Source organism: Ascaphus truei, chromosome 9 (assembly GCF_040206685.1).
Source record: "Ascaphus truei isolate aAscTru1 chromosome 9, aAscTru1.hap1, whole genome shotgun sequence".
NCBI lineage: Eukaryota > Metazoa > Chordata > Amphibia > Anura > Ascaphidae > Ascaphus > Ascaphus truei.
The window spans coordinates 6,518,394-6,538,170 of NC_134491.1; the positions used below are offsets into that span (position 1 = coordinate 6,518,394).

General features: G+C 44.0%; 1 protein-coding gene across 10 annotated transcripts in view; it reads left to right on the forward strand.

Annotated features, from left to right (window-relative positions):
- The first annotated feature begins 1,097 nt into the window (after window positions 1–1,097).
- Window positions 1,098–19,777, forward strand: part of RYR3 (ryanodine receptor 3) — a 488,303-nt gene continuing 469,623 nt past the window's right edge. For all 10 annotated transcript variants that reach the window (XM_075613258.1, XM_075613259.1, XM_075613261.1 and 7 more), the window contains exon 1: window positions 1,098–1,328. In XM_075613258.1, coding sequence (XP_075469373.1) covers window positions 1,281–1,328 — 48 coding nt within the window. In that variant the 5' untranslated portion in view covers window positions 1,098–1,280. The remainder of the gene's footprint in view (window positions 1,329–19,777) is intronic.

Below are 19,777 nucleotides of genomic sequence, written 5' to 3' on the forward strand. Positions count from 1 at the left end.
GTTAGTGTGTGTTTGTGTATATATATTATACTCGGTGTGAATGCATGTATAGGAGTTAGTGTGTGTTTGTGTGTGTGTATATATATTATACTCGGCGTGAATGCATGTATAGGAGTTAGTGTGTGTTTGTGTGTGTGTATATATATTATACTCGGTGTGAATGCATGTATAGGAGTTAGTGTGTGTTTGTGTGTATATATATTTTTGGTCAGCAGTTCCCATTTCTGTATGTGTTTATGTATGTTTTAACCCTTTCGTTTTCTGTGTTGCTAATAAAATCAATTTTGTATTTTCACATAACTTTTGAGTGCTTTCAATAGACTCTCTCTCTCTCTCTCTCTATATATATATATATATATATATATATATTATACTAAATGTGTTTGTATATAATATACTCAGTGTGTGCATGTATATATAATATACTCGCAATGTGAATGCATGCATAGGAGTTTCTGTAGTGTGTGTGTGTGTGTGTATATATTTATATATATATATATATATATATATATATATATATATATATATATAAAATATACTCAGTGTGTGTGTGTACAGTATATATAATATAGTGTGTGTGTGTGTGTGTAGTATATACCCAGTGTGGATGCATGTATAGGAGTGTGTGTGTGCGTGTACTGTGTGTATATATAAATATAAATATAAATATATATATATATATATATATATATATTCTCAGTGTGTGAATGCTTACTGTGGGAATGTGAATGCATGTACAGTATATATAAATATATTCTCGTTGTGTGTATATATATATATATATTATACTCGCTGTGTGAATGCACGAATAGGAGTGTGTATGTGAGTGTATAATGTACTTTGTGTGACTGAATGTATGTATGTGTGTGTATGTATGTATGTATATAATGTTCTCAATATGTGAATACATGTATAGGAGTGTGTCTATCTAGATCTATAAAATATATACTCCTGTGTGAATGCGTGTAATACTGTATACTCGCTGTGTGTGTGTGTGTGTGTGTGATACTGTACACTCGCTGTGTGAATGCATGTATACAGTAGCAGTGTGAGGGCAGCGCTGCTGGCGCTGGCAGTGAGGGGGGTGACAGGCTGCAGTGCAGCAGAGTTAGCACACACTGTAGCTCGGCTCCCTATATGGCTGTGGATTAGCTCTATGCTAATATTGCTGGGAGAAGAGCCGCACAGCGCTGAGCTGCAAGGGGAGGCGAGCAGAGGCTTAGCACAGCGCTGAGCTGTCAGGGGAGGCGAGCAGAGGCTTAGCACAGCGCTCCGGAGCGATGGCTGAAGGGGGTGAAGGGGAAGACGAAATACAATTCCTCCGTACTGTAAGTATTCCTCCCCGATATACCGCTCTTTGTGTCTGTTCTTGCTGTGTTGTCCGGCAATGCCTGGGAGAGATTCCCTGGATTCAGCCAGCCTGATAACGAGGATAGCCCTGTCTGCGCAATGCTGGGGCTGCCCTGTCTGCGCAATGCTGGGGCTGCGCTCACTTTCCACGCATTAGGATTGCTGAACATGGGATTGATTGGAGGTGTTCCCAAGGGACAATTGTCTAAGGGCTTTTGTTAACTACTATAGTCCTCTGCCAGTCTCCTATAGTGCCCCACCACCCTCCCATAGCCCTCTGCCATCCTCCTATAATGCCCTGCCTCCCTCCCATAGCCCCCTCCACTCTCCCATAGCCCCCTGCCTGTCTCCCATAGCCCCCTGCCTGTCTCCAATAGCCCCATGCCATCCTCCCATAGCCGCCTGCCATCCTCCCATAGCCCCTCCACTCTCCCATAGCCCCCTCCACTCTCCCATAGCCCCCTCCACTCTCCCATAGACCCCTCCACATGCCCCCGCCTCCCTCCCGTCCCATAGCCCCCCTCCCTTCCCCCCCTGCCTCCCTCCCTTCCCCCCCTGCCTCCCTCCCTTCCCATAGCCCCTCTCCCCTCCCATAGCCCCTCTCCCCCTGCCTCCCTCCCCTCCCATAGCCCCCTCCCTAGCCCCCCTCCCCTGCCCCCCTCCCTAGCCCCCCTCCCCCCCTCCCTAGCCCCCCTCCCCTGCCATAACCCCCTGTCTCCCTCCCATAGCCCCCCTCCTATAGCCCCCCTCCCCTCCTATAGCCCCCCTCCCCTCCTATAGCCCCCCTCCCCTCCTATAGCCTCCCTCCCCTCCTTTATTTCCTGCTGTTTTCAAGACCAGTCTGTGTGCCGCCGGTAAACGTTATAATACTGTGGGTGCTGCACCCGGCCCTGCGCCGCCGGTGCTGCTTTGTTTTATTAGCCCTGTTGGTGATGATGATGATGATGATGATGATGATGGTGGCGGGGGTTGCACGGAATAGCGCGGTTGGAGGTGGCGGGGGGTTGGATGTGGCGGGGGGGTTGCACGGAATAGCGCGGTTGGAGGTGGCAGGTGCTGCGTTACCGCTGCTGCCGGGTAGTTTGGCTGCAGATGAAGGAACCCGGGCTAATAATAACACTATTCACACCGCGCAATCCGCGTGACCTTTCTGCAGCACTGCGAGGAATCTCCCTGCCATGTGCGGGGGGAGGCGGCCGGGGTTAGCGCCGAGAGGCCACGCGTGTCATTATCACTCAGGATAATTAGTCACGGCTGCCACAATGTCACACACAAAAAAATGAGCGAGGTTCACATGGCATTGCGTGAGCACCCGGCGCTGCCGCTAGTAAAACAGTCGCATTATGTGCAACGCTATGTGAGCAGTTCTGCGGCTCCGCAGTCAGCTCGCTGCGTTTCCTTTGTGCACAGCATGTGCGTGCTGCGCATTGTGATACAGGGCAATCTGAGCCCAAGGAGCCAGCATTACTGCAACTGCCAACATGGCAAAGCAGGGGTTAAGCAGTAACATGGCAAAGCAGGGGTTAAGCAGTAACATGGCAAAGCAGGGGTTAAGCAGTAACATGGCAAAGCAGGGGTTAAGCAGTAACATGGCAAAGCAGGGGTTAATAAACCTCACTTGAAACGTGTTTGACTTGTTACATGCCAGTTACTCGGCTGTCATGATCAGACACTGAGGACATCCCGTTTATATGCGCGTTGTGCTGGGTGATTATCCCCCAGTGATTATTCCCAGTGATTATTCCCAGTGATGGCTCTCCTGTGATTATTCCCCAGTGATGGCTCTCCTGTGATTATTCCCAGTGATGGCTCTCCTGTGATTATTCCCAGTGATGGCTCTCCTGTGATTATTCCCAGTGATGGCTCTCCTGTGATTATTCCCAGTGATGGCTCTCCTGTGATTATTCCCCAGTGATGGCTCTCCTGTGATTATTCCCCAGTGATGGCTCTCCTGTGATTATTCCCCAGTGATGGCTCTCCTGTGATTATTCCCAGTGATTATTCCCAGTGATGGCTCTTCTGTGATTATTCCCCAGTGATGGCTCTCCTGTGATTATTCCCCAGTGATTATTCCCAGTGATGGCTCTCCTGTGATTATTCCCAGTGATTATTCCCAGTGATGGCTCTTCTGTGATTATTCCCCAGTGATGGCTCTCCTGTGATTATTCCCCAGTGATGGCTCTCCTGTGATTATTCCCAGTGATTATTCCCAGTGATGGCTCTCCTGTGATTATTCCCAGTGATTATTCCCAGTGATGGCTCTTCTGTGATTATTCCCCAGTGATGGCTCTCCTGTGATTATTCCCCAGTGATGGCTCTCCTGTGATTATTCCCCAGTGATGGCTCTCCTGTGATTATTCCCAGTGATGGCTCTCCTGTGATTATTCCTAGTGATGGCGCTCCTGTGATTATTCCCAGTGATGGCTCTCCTGTGATTATTCCCAGTGATGGCTCTCCTGTGATTATTCCCAGTGATGGCTCTCCTGTGATTATTCCCCAGTGATGGCTCTCCTGTGATTATTCCCCAGTGATGGCTCTCCTGTGATTATTCCCCAGTGATGGCTCTCCTGTGATTATTCCCCTGTGATGGCTCTCCTGTGATTATTACCAGTGATGGCTCTCCTGTGATTATTCCCAGTGATGGATCTCCTGTGATTATTACCAGTGATGGCTCTTCTGTGATTATTCCCCAGTGATGGCTCTCCTGTGATTATTCCCCAGTGATGGCTCTCCTGTGATTATTCCCCAGTGATGGCTCTCCTGTGATTATTCCCAGTGATGGCTCTCCTGTGATTATTCCCCAGTGATGGCTCTCCTGTGATTATTCCCCTGTGATGGCTCTCCTGTGATTATTACCAGTGATGGCTCTCCTGTGATTATTCCCCAGTGATGGCTCTCCTGTGATTATTCCCCAGTGATGGCTCTCCTGTGATTATTCCCCAGTGATGGCTCTCCTGTGATTATTCCCCAGTGATGGCTCTCCTGTGATTATTCCCCAGTGATGGCTCTCCTGTGATTATTCCCAGTGATGGCTCTCCTGTGATTATTCCCAATGGTGGCTCTCCTGTGATTATTCCCCAGTGATGGCTCTCCTGTGATTATTCCCCAGTGATGGCTCTCCTGTGATTATTCCCCAGTGATGGCTCTCCTGTGATTATTCCCAGTGATGGCTCTCCTGTGATTATTCCCAGTGATGGCTCTCCTGTGATTATTCCCCAGTGATGGCTCTTCTGTGATTATTCCCCAGTGATGGCTCTCCTGTGATTATTCCCCAGTGATGGATCTCCTGTGATTATTCCCAGTGATTATTCCCCAGTGATTATTCCCAGTGATTATTCCCAGTGATGGCTCTTCTGTGATTATTCCCCAGTGATGGCTGTCCTGTGATTATTCCCCAGTGATGGCTCTCCTGTGATTATTCCCTAGTGATGGCTCTCCTGTGATTATTCCCAGTGATGGCTCTCCTGTGATTATTCCCCAGTGATGGCTCTCCTGTGATTATTCCTAGTGATGGCGCTCCTGTGATTATTCCCAGTGATGGCTCTCCTGTGATTATTCCCAGTGATGGCTCTCCTGTGATTATTCCCCAGTGATGGCTCTTCTGTGATTATTCCCCAGTGATGGCTCTCCTGTGATTATTCCCAGTGATGGCTCTCCTGTGATTATTCCCCAATGATGGCTCTCCTGTGATTATTCCCAGTGATGGCTCTCCTGTGATTATTCCCCAGTGATGGCTCTCCTGTGATTATTCCCCAGTGATGGCTCTCCTGTGATTATTCCCAGTGATGGCTCTCCTGTGATTATTCCCAGTGATGGCTCTCCTGTGATTATTCCCCAGTGATGGCTCTTCTGTGATTATTCCCCAGTGATGGCTCTCCTGTGATTATTCCCCAGTGATGGCTCTCCTGTGATTATTCCCCAGTGATGGCTCTCCTGTGATTATTCCCAGTGATTATTCCCCAGTGATTATTCCCAGTGATTATTCCCAGTGATGGCTCTCCTGTGATTATTCCCCAGTGATGGCTCTCCTGTGATTATTCCCCAGTGATGGCTCTCCTGTGATTATTTCCCAGTGATGGCTCTCCTGTGATTATTCCCAGTGATGGATCTCCTGTGATTATTCCCAGTGATGGATCTCCTGTGATTATTCCCAGTGATGGATCTCCTGTGATTATTACCAGTGATGGCTCTCCCGTGATTATGCCCCAGTGATGTCTCTCCCGTGATTATTCCCAGTGATGGCTCTCCTGTGATTATTCCCAGTGATGTCTCTCCCGTGATTATTCCCAATGATGGCTCTCCTGTGATTATTCCCCAGTGATGGCTCTCCTGTGATTATTCCCAGTGATGGCTCTCCTGTGATTATTCCCAGTGATTATTCCCTAGTGATGGCTCTCCTGTGATTATTCCCAGTGATGGCTCTGCTGTGATTATTCCCAGTGATGGCTCTCCTGTGATTATTCCCCAGTGATGGCTCTCCTGTGATTATTCCCAGTGATTATTCCCAGTGATGACTCTCCTGTGATTATTCCCAGTGATGGCTCTCATGTGATTATTCCCAGTGATGGCTGTCCTGTGATTATTCCCCAGTGATGGCTCTCATGTGATTATTCCCAGTGATGGCTCTCCTGTGATTATTCCCCAGTGATGGCTCTCCTGTGATTATTCCTCAGTGATGGCTCTCCTGTGATTATTCCCCAGTGATGGCTCTCCTGTGATTATTCCCCAGTGATGGCTCTCCTGTGATTATTCCCCAGTGATGGCTCTCCTGTGATTATTCCCAGTGATGGCTCTCCTGTGATTATTCCCCAGTGATGGCTCTCCTGTGATTATTCCAAGTGATGGCTCTCCTGTGATTATTCCCAGTGATGGCTCTCCTGTGATTATTCCCAGTGATGGCTCTCCTGTGATTATTCCCAGTGATCGATCTCCTGTGATTATTCCCTGTGATGGATCTCCTGTGATTATTCCCAGTGATGGCTCTCCTGTGATTATTCCCAGTGATGGCTCTCCTGTGATTATTCCCCAGTGATGGCTCTCCTGTGATTATTCCCCAGTGATGGCTCTCCTGTGATTATTCCCCAGTGATGGCTCTCCTGTGATTATTCCCAGTGATGGCTCTCCTGTGATTATTCCCAGTGATGGCTCTCCTGTGATTATTCCCAGTGATGGCTCTCCTGTGATTATTCCCCAGTGATGGCTCTCCTGTGATTATTCCCCAGTGATGGCTCTCCTGTGATTATTCCCCAGTGATGGCTCTCCTGTGATTATTCCCAGTGATGGCTCTCCTGTGATTATTCCCCAGTGATGGCTCTCCTGTGATTATTCCCCAGTGATGGCTCTCCTGTGATTATTCCCCAGTGATGGCTCTCCTGTGATTATTCCCAGTGATGGCTCTCCTGTGATTATTCCCAGTGATGGCTCTCCTGTGATTATTCCCAGTGATGGCTCTCCTGTGATTATTCCCAGTGATGGCTCTCCTGTGATTATTCCCCAGTGATGGCTCTCCTGTGATTATTCCCCAGTGATGGCTCTCCTGTGATTATTCCCAGTGATGGCTCTCCTGTGATTATTCCCAGTGATGGCTCTCCTGTGATTATTGCCAGTGATGGCTCTCCTGTGATTATTCCCCAGTGATGGCTCTCCTGTGATTATTCCCCAGTGATGGCTCTCCTGTGATTATTCCCAGTGATGGCTCTCCTGTGATTATTCCCAGTGATGGCTCTCCTGTGATTATTCCCAGTGATGGCTCTCCTGTGATTATTCCCCAGTGATGGCTCTCCTGTGATTATTCCCAGTGATGGCTCTCCTGTGATTATTCCCCAGTGATGGCTCTCCTGTGATTATTCCCAGTGATGGCTCTCCTGTGATTATTCCCCAGTGATTGCTCTCCTGTGATTATTCCCCAGTGATGGCTCTCCTGTGATTATTCCCAGTGATGGCTCTCCTGTGATTATTCCCAGTGATGGCTCTCCTGTGATTATTCCCCAGTGATGGCTCTCCTGTGATTATTCCCCTGTGATGGCTCTCCTGTGATTATTACCAGTGATGGCTCTCCTGTGATTATTCCCCAGTGATGGCTCTCCTGTGATTATTCCCCAGTGATGGCTCTCCTGTGATTATTCCCAGTGATGGCTCTCCTGTGATTATTCCCAGTGATGGCTCTCCTGTGATTATTCCCCAGTGATGGCTCTCCTGTGATTATTCCCAGTGATGGCTCTCCTGTGATTATTCCCCAGTGATGGCTCTCCTGTGATTATTCCCAGTGATGGCTCTCCTGTGATTATTCCCAGTGATGGCTCTCCTGTGATTATTCCCCAGTGATGGCTCTCCTGTGATTATTCCCAGTGATGGCTCTCCTGTGATTATTCCCCAGTGATGGCTCTCCTGTGATTATTCCCCAGTGATGGCTCTCCTGTGATTATTCCCAGTGATGGCTCTCCTGTGATAATTCCCAGTGATGGCTCTCCTGTGATTATTCCCCAGTGATGGCTCTCCTGTGATTATTCCCAGTGATGGCTCTCCTGTGATAATTCCCAGTGATGGCTCTCCTGTGATTATTCCCCAGTGATGGCTCTCCTGTGATTATTCCCCTGTGATGAAGTGTCTATGACATGAGATGAATTCCAGGCTCTCTCCCAGCCACGTCTTGTATGTTCGCACATGGCTCTCGTTACCACAGATCCTGTCTGTTACCATCTCACAGGCGGCTGTGTTCCCTCCCCCCCCCCCCCCCCCCCCAATACCTCTCAAAGAAGATCTCTAACATGATCTAATAGCTTTATGGTTTATATGAGAACTATATTCCTATGTACACACACACACACACTGCAATAAACTTTGCTACATCTCTCTTTCTGTCTGTGTGTGTGTGTGTGTGTGTGTGTGTGTGTGTGTGTGTGTGTGTGTATGTATGTATTTATACATATACATATATATATATATATATATATATATATATATATATATATATATATATGTATATGTATAAATACATACATACACACACACATACACACACATCACTATGTATATCACATGCAGTAACACACACATACAGTATATCTGTATTTATATCACATGCAGTAACACACATTTATATCAGAATTTATATCACAAGCAGCAAAAAATCATATATACTGTCACACCAGTATTTATATCACACATATCTATAAAAAAAATATTTTATATATATACATATATATATATAAGAGCATACAGTTATATTTGCATATATATATATATATATATATATATATATGCAAATATAACTGTATGCTCTTATATATATATATGTATATATATAATATATATTTTTTTTACACAAGCTGGTTGTTTTAGGTACACCAGATGCTGAAGACCAGGGGTTCTATAGTATAGACTAAAATTATTTTTATAGATATGTGTGATATAAATACTGGTGTGACAGTATATATGATTTTTTGCTGCTTGTGATATAAATTCTGATATAAATGTGTGTTACTGCATGTGATATAAATACAGATATACTGTATGTGTGTGTTACTGCATGTGATATACATAGTGATGTGTGTGTATGTGTTACCGCATGTGATATGTGTGTGTTATTGCATGTGATATAAATACTGATGTGTGTGTTACTGCATGTGATATAAATACTGATGTATGTGTGTGTTTCTTCATGTGATATAAATACTGATGTATGTGTGTGTTTCTTCATGTGATATAAATACTGATGTATGTGTGTGTTACTGCAAGCGATATAAATACTGATGTATGTGTGTGTTACTGCATGTGATATAAATACTGATGTATGTGTGTGTTTCTTCATGTGATATAAATACTGATGTATGTGTGTGTTACTGCAAGTGATATAAATACTGATGTATGTGTGTGTTACTGCATGTGATATAAATACTGATGTATGTGTGTGTTACTGCATGTGATATAAATACTGATGTATGTGTGTGTTACTGCATGTGATATAAATACTGATGTATGTGTGTGTTACTGCATGTGATATAAATACTGATGTATGTGTGTGTTACTGCATGTGATATAAATACTGATGTATGTGTGTGTTACTGCATGTGATATAAATACTGATGTATGTGTGTGTTCCTGCATGTGATATAAATACTGATGTATGTGTGTGTTACTGCATGTGAAGTACATGGATTCACTTTTGGGATAGAACCTCATAGTGCCAATTGTCACAGTGGCGATCCTGGCATAATTTAGGTTTAAGTGGTATATACACCTGGCTTTTACAAGCATGCTAAGCACCCATGGCCCGTATTCACCATACTTGTGATTGATTCTTCTCTCTCCACAAACATTTATATTAAAGGCAGTAACATGTGGCTTCTATGCCGGTATTAGATGTCCCATCGCAGCTTCCTTCTCCTTGGTTGTATTGATGTCACCTGAACTCTCTCACATAGTGTCATAATAGAAACAATGATGATATTATATATATACAGGCCATGTTTACTAAGTGGTGCTATTCCACAAGAGACCTTTCATTACCCCGAACGGGCACCCTACAGCACATTCACTTAAATCGGTCATAAAGTGTATTCCGGTGCTTTAATGTGTCTTATGTAATAGCACTGCTTAGTAAATATGCCGATGGTGGTTGTGTTTTTTTTAAGTGACATAGCCTTCACTATCCAGAGCACAGATCCAATATAAACACCTCTCACACAGTCATTCACCTGAAAGGGAAATCTGTGTTTGGATGGATCCCCTCAGGCTTTGCATTTTCTTCTCCTGGAAGCTCAGTAATATACGAGGTGTAAGGGAGGAGGGAAGTGCACTGTGCAAACTGAAACGTGGGTTGCTCACCTCTTTATGGAAACCCTTTGTCTGTGACATGTCGGAGGCTGGAAACAAGCCTGGAAGTGTATACTCCGGAAGTGTTCTTTATGTGTGACGTGACCACCTTGTATTTTACTGTTACCCATCTTTAAACATTTAGGCTCATATTTACTAAGTAGCGCTTTAAAAGAAAAAAGGGGGTATATATCGCTGACCATGTACACAGCACTTTACGTAGAATTGTATTTGCACTATGAGTTCCTGCACTGTAGAGCTTAGAAGTTCATTTTAAGACTCTGGCATATAGTGACTTGCCCAAGGTTAAATAAATCATGACACAGTGTAATATGTCATGTGTTGTTGTTCATCTGAGGTTGTATTTACCTAATTTTTAGACCTGCTAAGGAACAGATTATTATTATGTCCTGATATGTAAAACCATAGAATTCAAAGAGGGTGTACTTTCTTTTTCACACGGTGTGAAACGCGTGGGAGAATGTGTTTTTTGGACATTTTTCCTTTTAATCTTTGTTCTATGATCCAATACATTACTTCACATTTTTTAACAGCCAGGTTCTCATGATTATTTTTGCCAGCTGTTGGTAGAGACTATCCCCCACTGGTCCGCCAAGTGTCAACCCCTCTCCCACCTCCACTTGTACTCTGTGAGAGAGTATAGTGCGATCAGGTTATAATCGTTGTCAGTGTACTGACACAGAGTATAACCGGACTGCACTATACAGTGACATGGAGTACAGTATTACCATACAGTATTGGTGCAATGCCAGGTCTCCTTGGTCCCACCAACAATCCAAAATACCGTCCTTCAGGCAAGTCCTGTCTTCTTAGTATTGATGAATATAATGAAGGAGTGAGAGTGAGTGAGTGTGAGAACACACAAACACCACCGCACACGAACACCACCCCACACGAACACTACCGCACACGAACACCACCGCACACGAACACCACCCCACACGAACACCACCGCACACGAACACCACCCCACACGAACACCACCCCACACGAACACCACCCCACACGAACACCACCCCACACGAACACCACCGCACACGAACACCACCCCACACGAACACCACTGCACACGAACACCACCGCACACGAACACCACCGCAAACGAACACCACCGCACACGAACACCACCGCACACGAACACCACCCCACACGAAACCACCCCACACGAACACCACCCCACACGAACACCACCCCACACGAACACCACCGCACACGAACACCACCGCACACGAACACCACCGCACATGAACACCACCCCACACGAACACCACCCCACACGAACACCACCCCACACGAACACCACCGCACACGAACACCACCGCACACGAACACCACACTGCCTTTAAGGTTGTGCAAAAAGAAGCCATTGTATAATCTTGACATGACCCTGTGACCTCAGGTACACTACAAGTGGTGGAGCAAAGTGATTATATGGTATATATCAATGCTGTAAATTCCATCAATCACCTCATTTCTGATATTTCCAATGTCTTTCCCATGCTAGAGCCTTGGAAATCTTCAGCGACTTGGAGCAGTTTAAGGATTATTGATATACCTACAGTATGCATAACATGTGATGACGTATAGTACTTACTGTATGTGTATATACAGTAGCTCATCTGATACTCCATACAGTAGTATGATAAATGTTTATATTACTAGTGCAGAACTATAAATGACCTGTACTTTACATTCCATCTCTTGTAGCCAAAGTCATTCTCCCATATAAATGGCTGCCAGACATGTCCTTACACAACTTCATTCTAATGAGTTTAAACTGGAGGTATTCCCTGCTCCTGCAGTATTCATACATATCACATATCACTCTTATAGACATCTGAAACCTTATGGACAGCGGGCTTCAGAAAGGACAAATAACCCACAGGATGCAAACCTACTTGGTGCTTGGCGTGCCTGTAATGTTTCACTTTTTACAACTTTCACATAGAGCAATGTTTAAGGCTTATGCTGTACTAAATTTGCTTTGAAAAATGCTGCGGTATTTTAATTCAAATATATATGACATGAGGATGAAATATTAATTTTGGCCTGTGTGATTCTCACAATGCGTAGTGACATTTAAAAATACATAAATATCAGCAAGGTGGATACAAATTTGTGCATGACATTGTCACATTGTTTAATATGTTAAACTTCTAAGGGAAGTGCATAATATTTGCATTTCTATCATAAAACCCTTTAAATGTACAACATACTGTATATAATAGATGCTGCAGCTCATGCATATACTGTATTTGCATGCCTGGCTTAATAAGTAGCTGCAATACAAACCGCGCTCTGTATGTTACTTAAGAGGCAATCCCTCCTAGGACCAAAGGGAACTAATTATAGTGACATGTTTAAAGCAGCATCCTGCGGACCTTTTGGGTCATTTATTTCGTTTAATAGGTTTGTAGCAGGAGGTCTCAGGAGCGGAACCGTGTTAAGTTCAGCTCCCTGCTTTCCGAGATGCATATCTGTGTACGGGGGTGCCGGTTTCTCCCTGCTTATTAAATGTCCCGTGTCACATGGGCCAATAGGAAGCCGCAAGGAATGATGTCACGATTTCCTATTGGCCCGCAAGATGTGGGATATTTGAGTATTCAAGTGTATACCTGTTAAAAGCTACATTATGAAATCCTGCATCTAAGATGCATTTCTCCAGGACAAATGTGGCTACTAAAACGTTCAACTAATTATGCCTTGTGAAATTCTCTATTACTTATGTGTTTCGATTTAGTTAAAAATGCAGATATCAGTACAAATGCTTAAAAATTTATTCATATTCATTCCCTAATCTTTACTGGTCATTATAATTAACTAACCACTAACAAGACCAGTATGTAATGTGTATTCTGTTCTGTCTAGAACCCTGTTTTTGCCATTCTCTCAGCAAACACTGTTTCCATTGCAGCCATGGCCTCTGGGTAATGACATGCAAATGAGCACACAGTATCACCTTTTACATCTTGTCCATTTTAACATGACCCTATAAGCTTATGCCTGCTGTATTACACAGTTTAGCAGCACAGCCTGAGTTAAGGAAGTTCGGAGCCAGTAACCTGCTTACAGACAGCTGTTTCAATCTTTTGGGTCTCATCAGTGTGAGGCTGGTATTCTGGCTGTGCAACATGAAGCAGGTAGTGGGTATTAACAGACACAAAACAAGTTATGGTGGGTAAAAAGTGACAACAACCCTCCCCTGTACAGCAAGTAAATATAGTACTGAAATGGCTACAACCCTGCCTTTCCCCATTATCTCTTAGCATACTGTGCTTCCACTGCAGCCAGGGCTTCTGGGTAATGACATGCAAATTAGGAACAAACACAAATAATTACAATACTCAAATATTAAACTAAATTAGATTGCATCTTTAGTCTGATAAACAATACTTGTATTGACTTCCTTAGACATACAGAATTAAATATTAATTTAGGTCTGTTTGCATGATCAGATTTAAACCTTACCACAGCATTGATACGATCAACACAACTAATCATACAGGAAGGGGAATCCAGATTAAAAAACAAATAATAACACAGTAGAGGGGCTCATTTGTCTGCATACTGAGAATGAAATGCACTTCTTGATAGCAGACTAGTCCTATGCAAACCCCATTATTGACATGGGATTATGCGAACCTCATTATTGGTATAGAGCAACGTGAACCCCATTATTCGCAGTGCGCTATGTGGACCCCATTATTTGTATGGTGCTATGCGAACCCCATTATTGGTATAGCGCAATGTGAACCCCATTATTCACATGGCGCTATGTGAACCCCATTATTGGTATGGCGCTATGTGAACCCCATTATTCACATGGCGCTATGTGAACCCCATTATTGGTATGGCGCTATGTGAACCCCATTATTCGCATGGCGCTATGTGAACCCCATTATTGGCATGGCTATGTGAACCCCATTATTGGCATGGCTATGCGAACCCCATTATTGGCATGGCGCTATGTGAACCCCATTATTGGCATGGCGCTATGTGAACCCCATTATTGGCATGGCTATGCGAACCCCATTATTGGCATGGCGCTATGTGAACCCCATTATTGGCATGGCGCTATGTGAACCCCATTACTGCCATGGCGCTATGTGAACCCCATTATTGGCATGGCGCTATGTGAACCCCATTATTGGCACGGCTATGCGAACCCCATTATTGGCATGGCACTGGTCCTCAGCCCTTTCTTTTGGACATTATTAATACAGCATAAATCAGGATAATGAGACATACGCAATCTTAGCGTGCTCAAACCCCAGTCCCACGGTTTTATATTTGTATATATTTTGTTGTGCAAATTGGAGTGCTGCTGTGAAAGTGACCTCAAATACCGAACAGTAAAGAAAGACGCCTCAATGCACATTCAGTGTGACAAATTATTTGATTCATTTCTCTAGGTTTTCACTTCCCCTATGTATGGGTCATTTAGTTCAATCTTTTGGCCAAAACGTGTTAAGCTGCCACCACGTCAAGGTCAATCGCTTCAGCAGGTCCCACACTAGCAATGTTACACTGTGTCCTGTGTATCTCCTCCCCTGCAAAGAGAAGAGAGAAAAAAACAATGATATAGCCAAGAGCACGCGATGCGAGGCCTAAGGCCTCGTCCAGGGTGGCGCTGAGCGTGCAGGCGCTCATGCACGACGGCGCAAGCAGGCGGAAAATTCTAATTTGCTTGCTTGGCAAACAGCTAAGCGCCGCGCATGCTCAGGCGCTTGCTCACGCTGGCCACATACATTGCCGCAATGTGTTTCATCGCGGCCAGCGTGAGCGCACCTGCCCGCTCAGCACCACCCTGGCCGAGGCCTGAGGCCTCGTCCAGGGTCGCAGCGCACCTGCTGGCGGTCGAGCAACGTGACGTCAGGCGATTCATGGCCAGCTAGTTGCATGTGTGGGAGGGGACGTGCCTGTGACATCACGTGAGCGGTTTGCCCTCATTGTCTGAACCACGCACGTGACTAGGGCAAGCGTGACAAATACAAAAATATTTGTCACATAGTTACATAGTAGATGAGGGTGAAAAAAGACGTACGTCCATCAAGTTCAACCTATGCTAAATTTAGACAACAGATACTTTATCCTATATCCATACTTACTTATTGATCCAGAGGAAGGCAAACAAAATACCCCAGTGACATATCATCCAATGATATCTCATAAGGGGAAAAATAAATTCATTCGTGACTCCAAGAATTGGCAATCGGATTAATCCCTGGATCAACATCCTTCCCATGTATACTTATTTGGTATATCCCTGTATACCTTCCCTATCTACCTTTTTTTGAAGATATCTATTGTATCTGCCATCACAGTCTCCATGGGTAATGAATTCCACATTTTAACTACCCTTACTGTAAAGTACCCTTTCCTTTGTTGCTGGTGAAATTTCCTTTCCTTCAACCTTAAGGGATGGCCCGAGTCCTTTGTACTGCCCGTGGGATGAATAGTTCTTTTGAAAGCTCCTTGTATTGTCCCTGAATATATTTGTATATAGTTATCATATCCCCTCTTAGACGCCTCCTTTTCTTATGTAAATAAATATAATTTAGCTAGCCTCTCCTCATAAGTTAGAATGTCCATCCCCTTTATTGATGTGGGGGCTCTTCTCTGCACTCTCTCTAGTCCCATAGTTCCTCTGTACGCTCACGTGTACGCGCGCTCGCAGCTTGGACAAAAATGTACTTTCCTTGTTTTGATCACGCGCTCTTGAGCAAGCTCTCAGCCTAGACGTGACCTAAGGAGCACTATATGTGATACAGGGATAGAAAATAGGGACAAAAATCTAAAAATGTGCAAGAAAATAAATGTATTGTATTGTATGTCTTTATTTACATAGCGCCATTAATGTACATAGCGCTGCACAGTAGTAATACATGTGGTAATCATAAATAACACATAATATAAATAACAGATCATGGGAATAAGTGCATCAGACATAGAAGTAACATTTCGGAAGAGGAGTCCCTGCCCCGAGGAGCTTACAGTCTAATTGGTAGGTAGGGAGAACGTACAGAGACAGTAGGAGGGAGTTCTGGTAAGTGCGTCTGCAGGGGGCCAGGCTTTATGTATCGTTTATAGTATTAGCCACGGAGCTATTCATATGCTTCTTTAATGATATACATATACACACACAGACTTCCCAAAAGAGGGTGAGGATAATATGGAATGCTGTGTTAAACTAAAATTGGGCATTTCTAACTTTTGACTGAGTTTGAAGCCCAATTTTTACTGTAGTGTAGTGTTTAGTTTAGTTTTTTTCACACCGGGTATAATAGTAATTGACTTACAGCCATGAAAACATTCCTGCTACCGATTAAATACTGATGTGTAAACACAATGCAAGATATTTTACACTTGTGCTGAGCATCCACTAGAGCAGTATTTTTCAATTGGGTTTCCCCAGACATCCCTAAAAGGGTTCCCTGTACTTTTATTAGAGAGGGTTGGGGTTCTTTACAATGTATCTGATCTCAGACGCGCTATTAGAGAGGGTTGGGGTTCCTTACAATGCATCTGATCTCAGATGCGCTATTTGAGAGGGTTGGGGTTCCTTACAATGTATCTGATCTCAGACAAACTATTAGAGAGGGTTGGGGTTCCTTACAATGCTTCTGATCTCAGACGCGCTATTAGAGAGGGTTGGGGTTCCTTACAATGCTTCTGATCTCAGATGCGCTATTTGAGAGGGTTGGAGTTCCTTACAATGTATCTGATCTCAGACGTGCCATTAGAGAGGGTTGGGGTTCCTTACAGTGCATCTGATCTCAGACGAGCTATTAGAGAGGGTTGGGGTTCCTTACAATGCATCTAATAAGAGTGTTATTAGAGGGTTGGGGTTCGTTACAATGAATCGTATCTCACACGTGCCATTAGAGAGGGTTGGGGTTCTTTACAATGCATCTGATCTCAGACGCGCTATTAGAGAGGGTTGGGGTTCCACAGAATTTCACAATATAATTAAAAGGTTGAAAACCGTTGCACTGTAGTCTTACAGAGCCAGTGCAAATATTTGCTTTCATATGGAAGTGGATATCTTTCTGTCTTCTACTCCAATCATGTGATGCATTGAAATAATATTTCCAATGGCCCAGGTCATCAGTATGTATTGACACTGCGGCAGTGAATGCAGAAACGGCCAGGAAAGCATACAGTGTAACGTATGAGAAACATTAAAAAGGTGACAGGATTGTTTATTATTTTTTAAAGTTTCATCAAAGCAAAATCGCAATGTAATTTATCAAAGAAATAATCCACTATGTGAAAATACAGTAGTTCATAAGTGGTGTAAAACTTGAGGGCCTTGCTGTGTTCTAGATGTGCATGTTTTAGGACAGAGGATAAAAATATCAAATATATCTGTTTATTCCTTCACTACATAATCTGAGTTCTCCCACTTCCTCACACAAACTTATTTCTTTTGTCACTCACACCTTATCTATTCACACTCGTCTTCCTCTCTACTTCTGATATCACTCTCATCCTGTGTTCGGCTGCGCTTATAGTGCCGGCGACAGCGACGCGACATCGCGTCAAAACAAATGCATTGCCGCCGTCGAGTGCGCTTATAGTAAGCGCGACGCGACGGAGCGACGGCTTGGTCGTGATCGCTGAAAGTCATCTCAATTTGATTTTTCCAGCAACCGCAGCCTGACGTCGCCGGCACTATAAGCGCAGCCTGACGTCGCCGGCACTATAAGCGCAGCCTGACGTCGCCGGCACTATAAGCGCAGCCTGACGTCGCCGGCACTATAAGCGCAGCCTGACGTCGCCGGCACTATAAGCGCAGCCTGACGTCGCCGGCACTATAAGCGCAGCCTGACGTCGCCGGCACTATAAGCGCAGCCTGACGTCGCCGGCACTATAAGCGCAGCCGTAGTCATTTCCATCCTATGCTTGGGCTTATCAGTAGCCTATTTTGGCCTCCCTTTTCGCCCAGAATGGTAAGCCTTTTATGTAATTGGAGAAGGTGTACAATGTGAATGGTCAATCTGATTTAAATATATTGCTATATGCAGTGTTCGACAAACCTATACATTTGCTCGCCCCGGGCGAGTGGATTTAACCCCCGGGCGAGTAAATATTGGCCCAAGCAGCACACGTTTGGTACTAGGTGGCGAGTAGATTTTTTTGTGTGGCGAGTAGATTTTTTGGTGATTTGTCAACCACTGTATATATATATGTACTGTATGCAGCACATAGCTCCGTCACCTAAATTATGTTTTGATTTACATCTGAATTTTCTATATCTGCGATTGGTTCCTTGGGTAAGTCATGTTTCATGCTATAGTAAAGCACCTGATACATGTCATAGATGTCCCATCAAAAAGTGATGTCAACCTAACTAACCCCTTTCCGTCCAGAGCGGCTTGGAACGCATCGCATAGCAAGTTAATAAATGTGCGCAAAGGAATTTCAAGTTCAAACAATATATGAACCACTAATTGTTCCAATAGATTTAAACTTAAATTGGTTCAAGAATCAATAGTTAAACATTTGCAAATAATGTAACAATTTTATCATTACAATTTTGAAAGTTGAATTTTTTGGAGTTAAGCAAAGTCAGCAGTCATCTAAATAGTATTAAATGTAAAACATAAGTGCTTATGGAATAAAAATTCTGTGAATATAACTACTAAAGTAAGAAGTTCCGTACAACAGTTTTAGGTAGCAGCTTCCTATTACGTGTAGAACAAAAGAGCAAAAGGCGCACTGCCAGGGAGTCAGGTGGTACAAATAATAAAATCCACATCTTGTTCTGAAAAAAATGGATTTTATTCTTTGCACCACCTGACTCCCTGGCAGTGCGCCTTTTGCTCTTTTGTTCTACACGTATCTGGATTTCGGACCCCTACAGACATTTCTGCGGACCCCTACAGACAGCAGAAGTGGGTAAGGATTATATATCTTTATGTTTGACCATTATAGTTGAGTACTCTAACTTGGATTGCCTAAAGTACTAGGAGGACATTATTCTACATGCTGTTGTGAGTGACTCACAGGCCAATTCATTGTATATCCACACTGCTATATTGGGGTCCATGAAGATTGCTAACTGTTGATCTAGTTTTCATAAGACTGGAGCACCCCTTGACCCCCCCTTTTTTCCAGCAGCTTCCTATTGACTAGAGATTACCATCCTGAAGCAAAATGGGGGGTTCGGAGGGTATGGGGGTGGGGTGGGGTGCAAAAAAACCCAAATCTACGCTATCGCCATTTTTTTTTTTGCATTTTATATATTTTTTTAAATATTTTCTCCTCTTGTTTTTTCCAAATACTATTTCTGTTTTTACAATCTGATGCTTCATTCACGAGATAAAGGCGTTTTAAATATTAAGTGTCCGGGAGGTTAAATTGAAGCTTTCGCCAGGGCCCTGTGTAGTCTAAAGGTTGCCAGGGTAATTAGAACAGTACATGCACGGGGCAAGATACCAGCATTATAAGAATTTTACTCATGTAGGCTTCCCAGGGGGGGATTTCTGATTTTAAAGAGAATAGTGTGTTTTCATACAAATATATTTGTTAGTATACATGTGTACAAGGGAATTTACTGTACCTATTACAATGGTCTCTTCAAAACTCA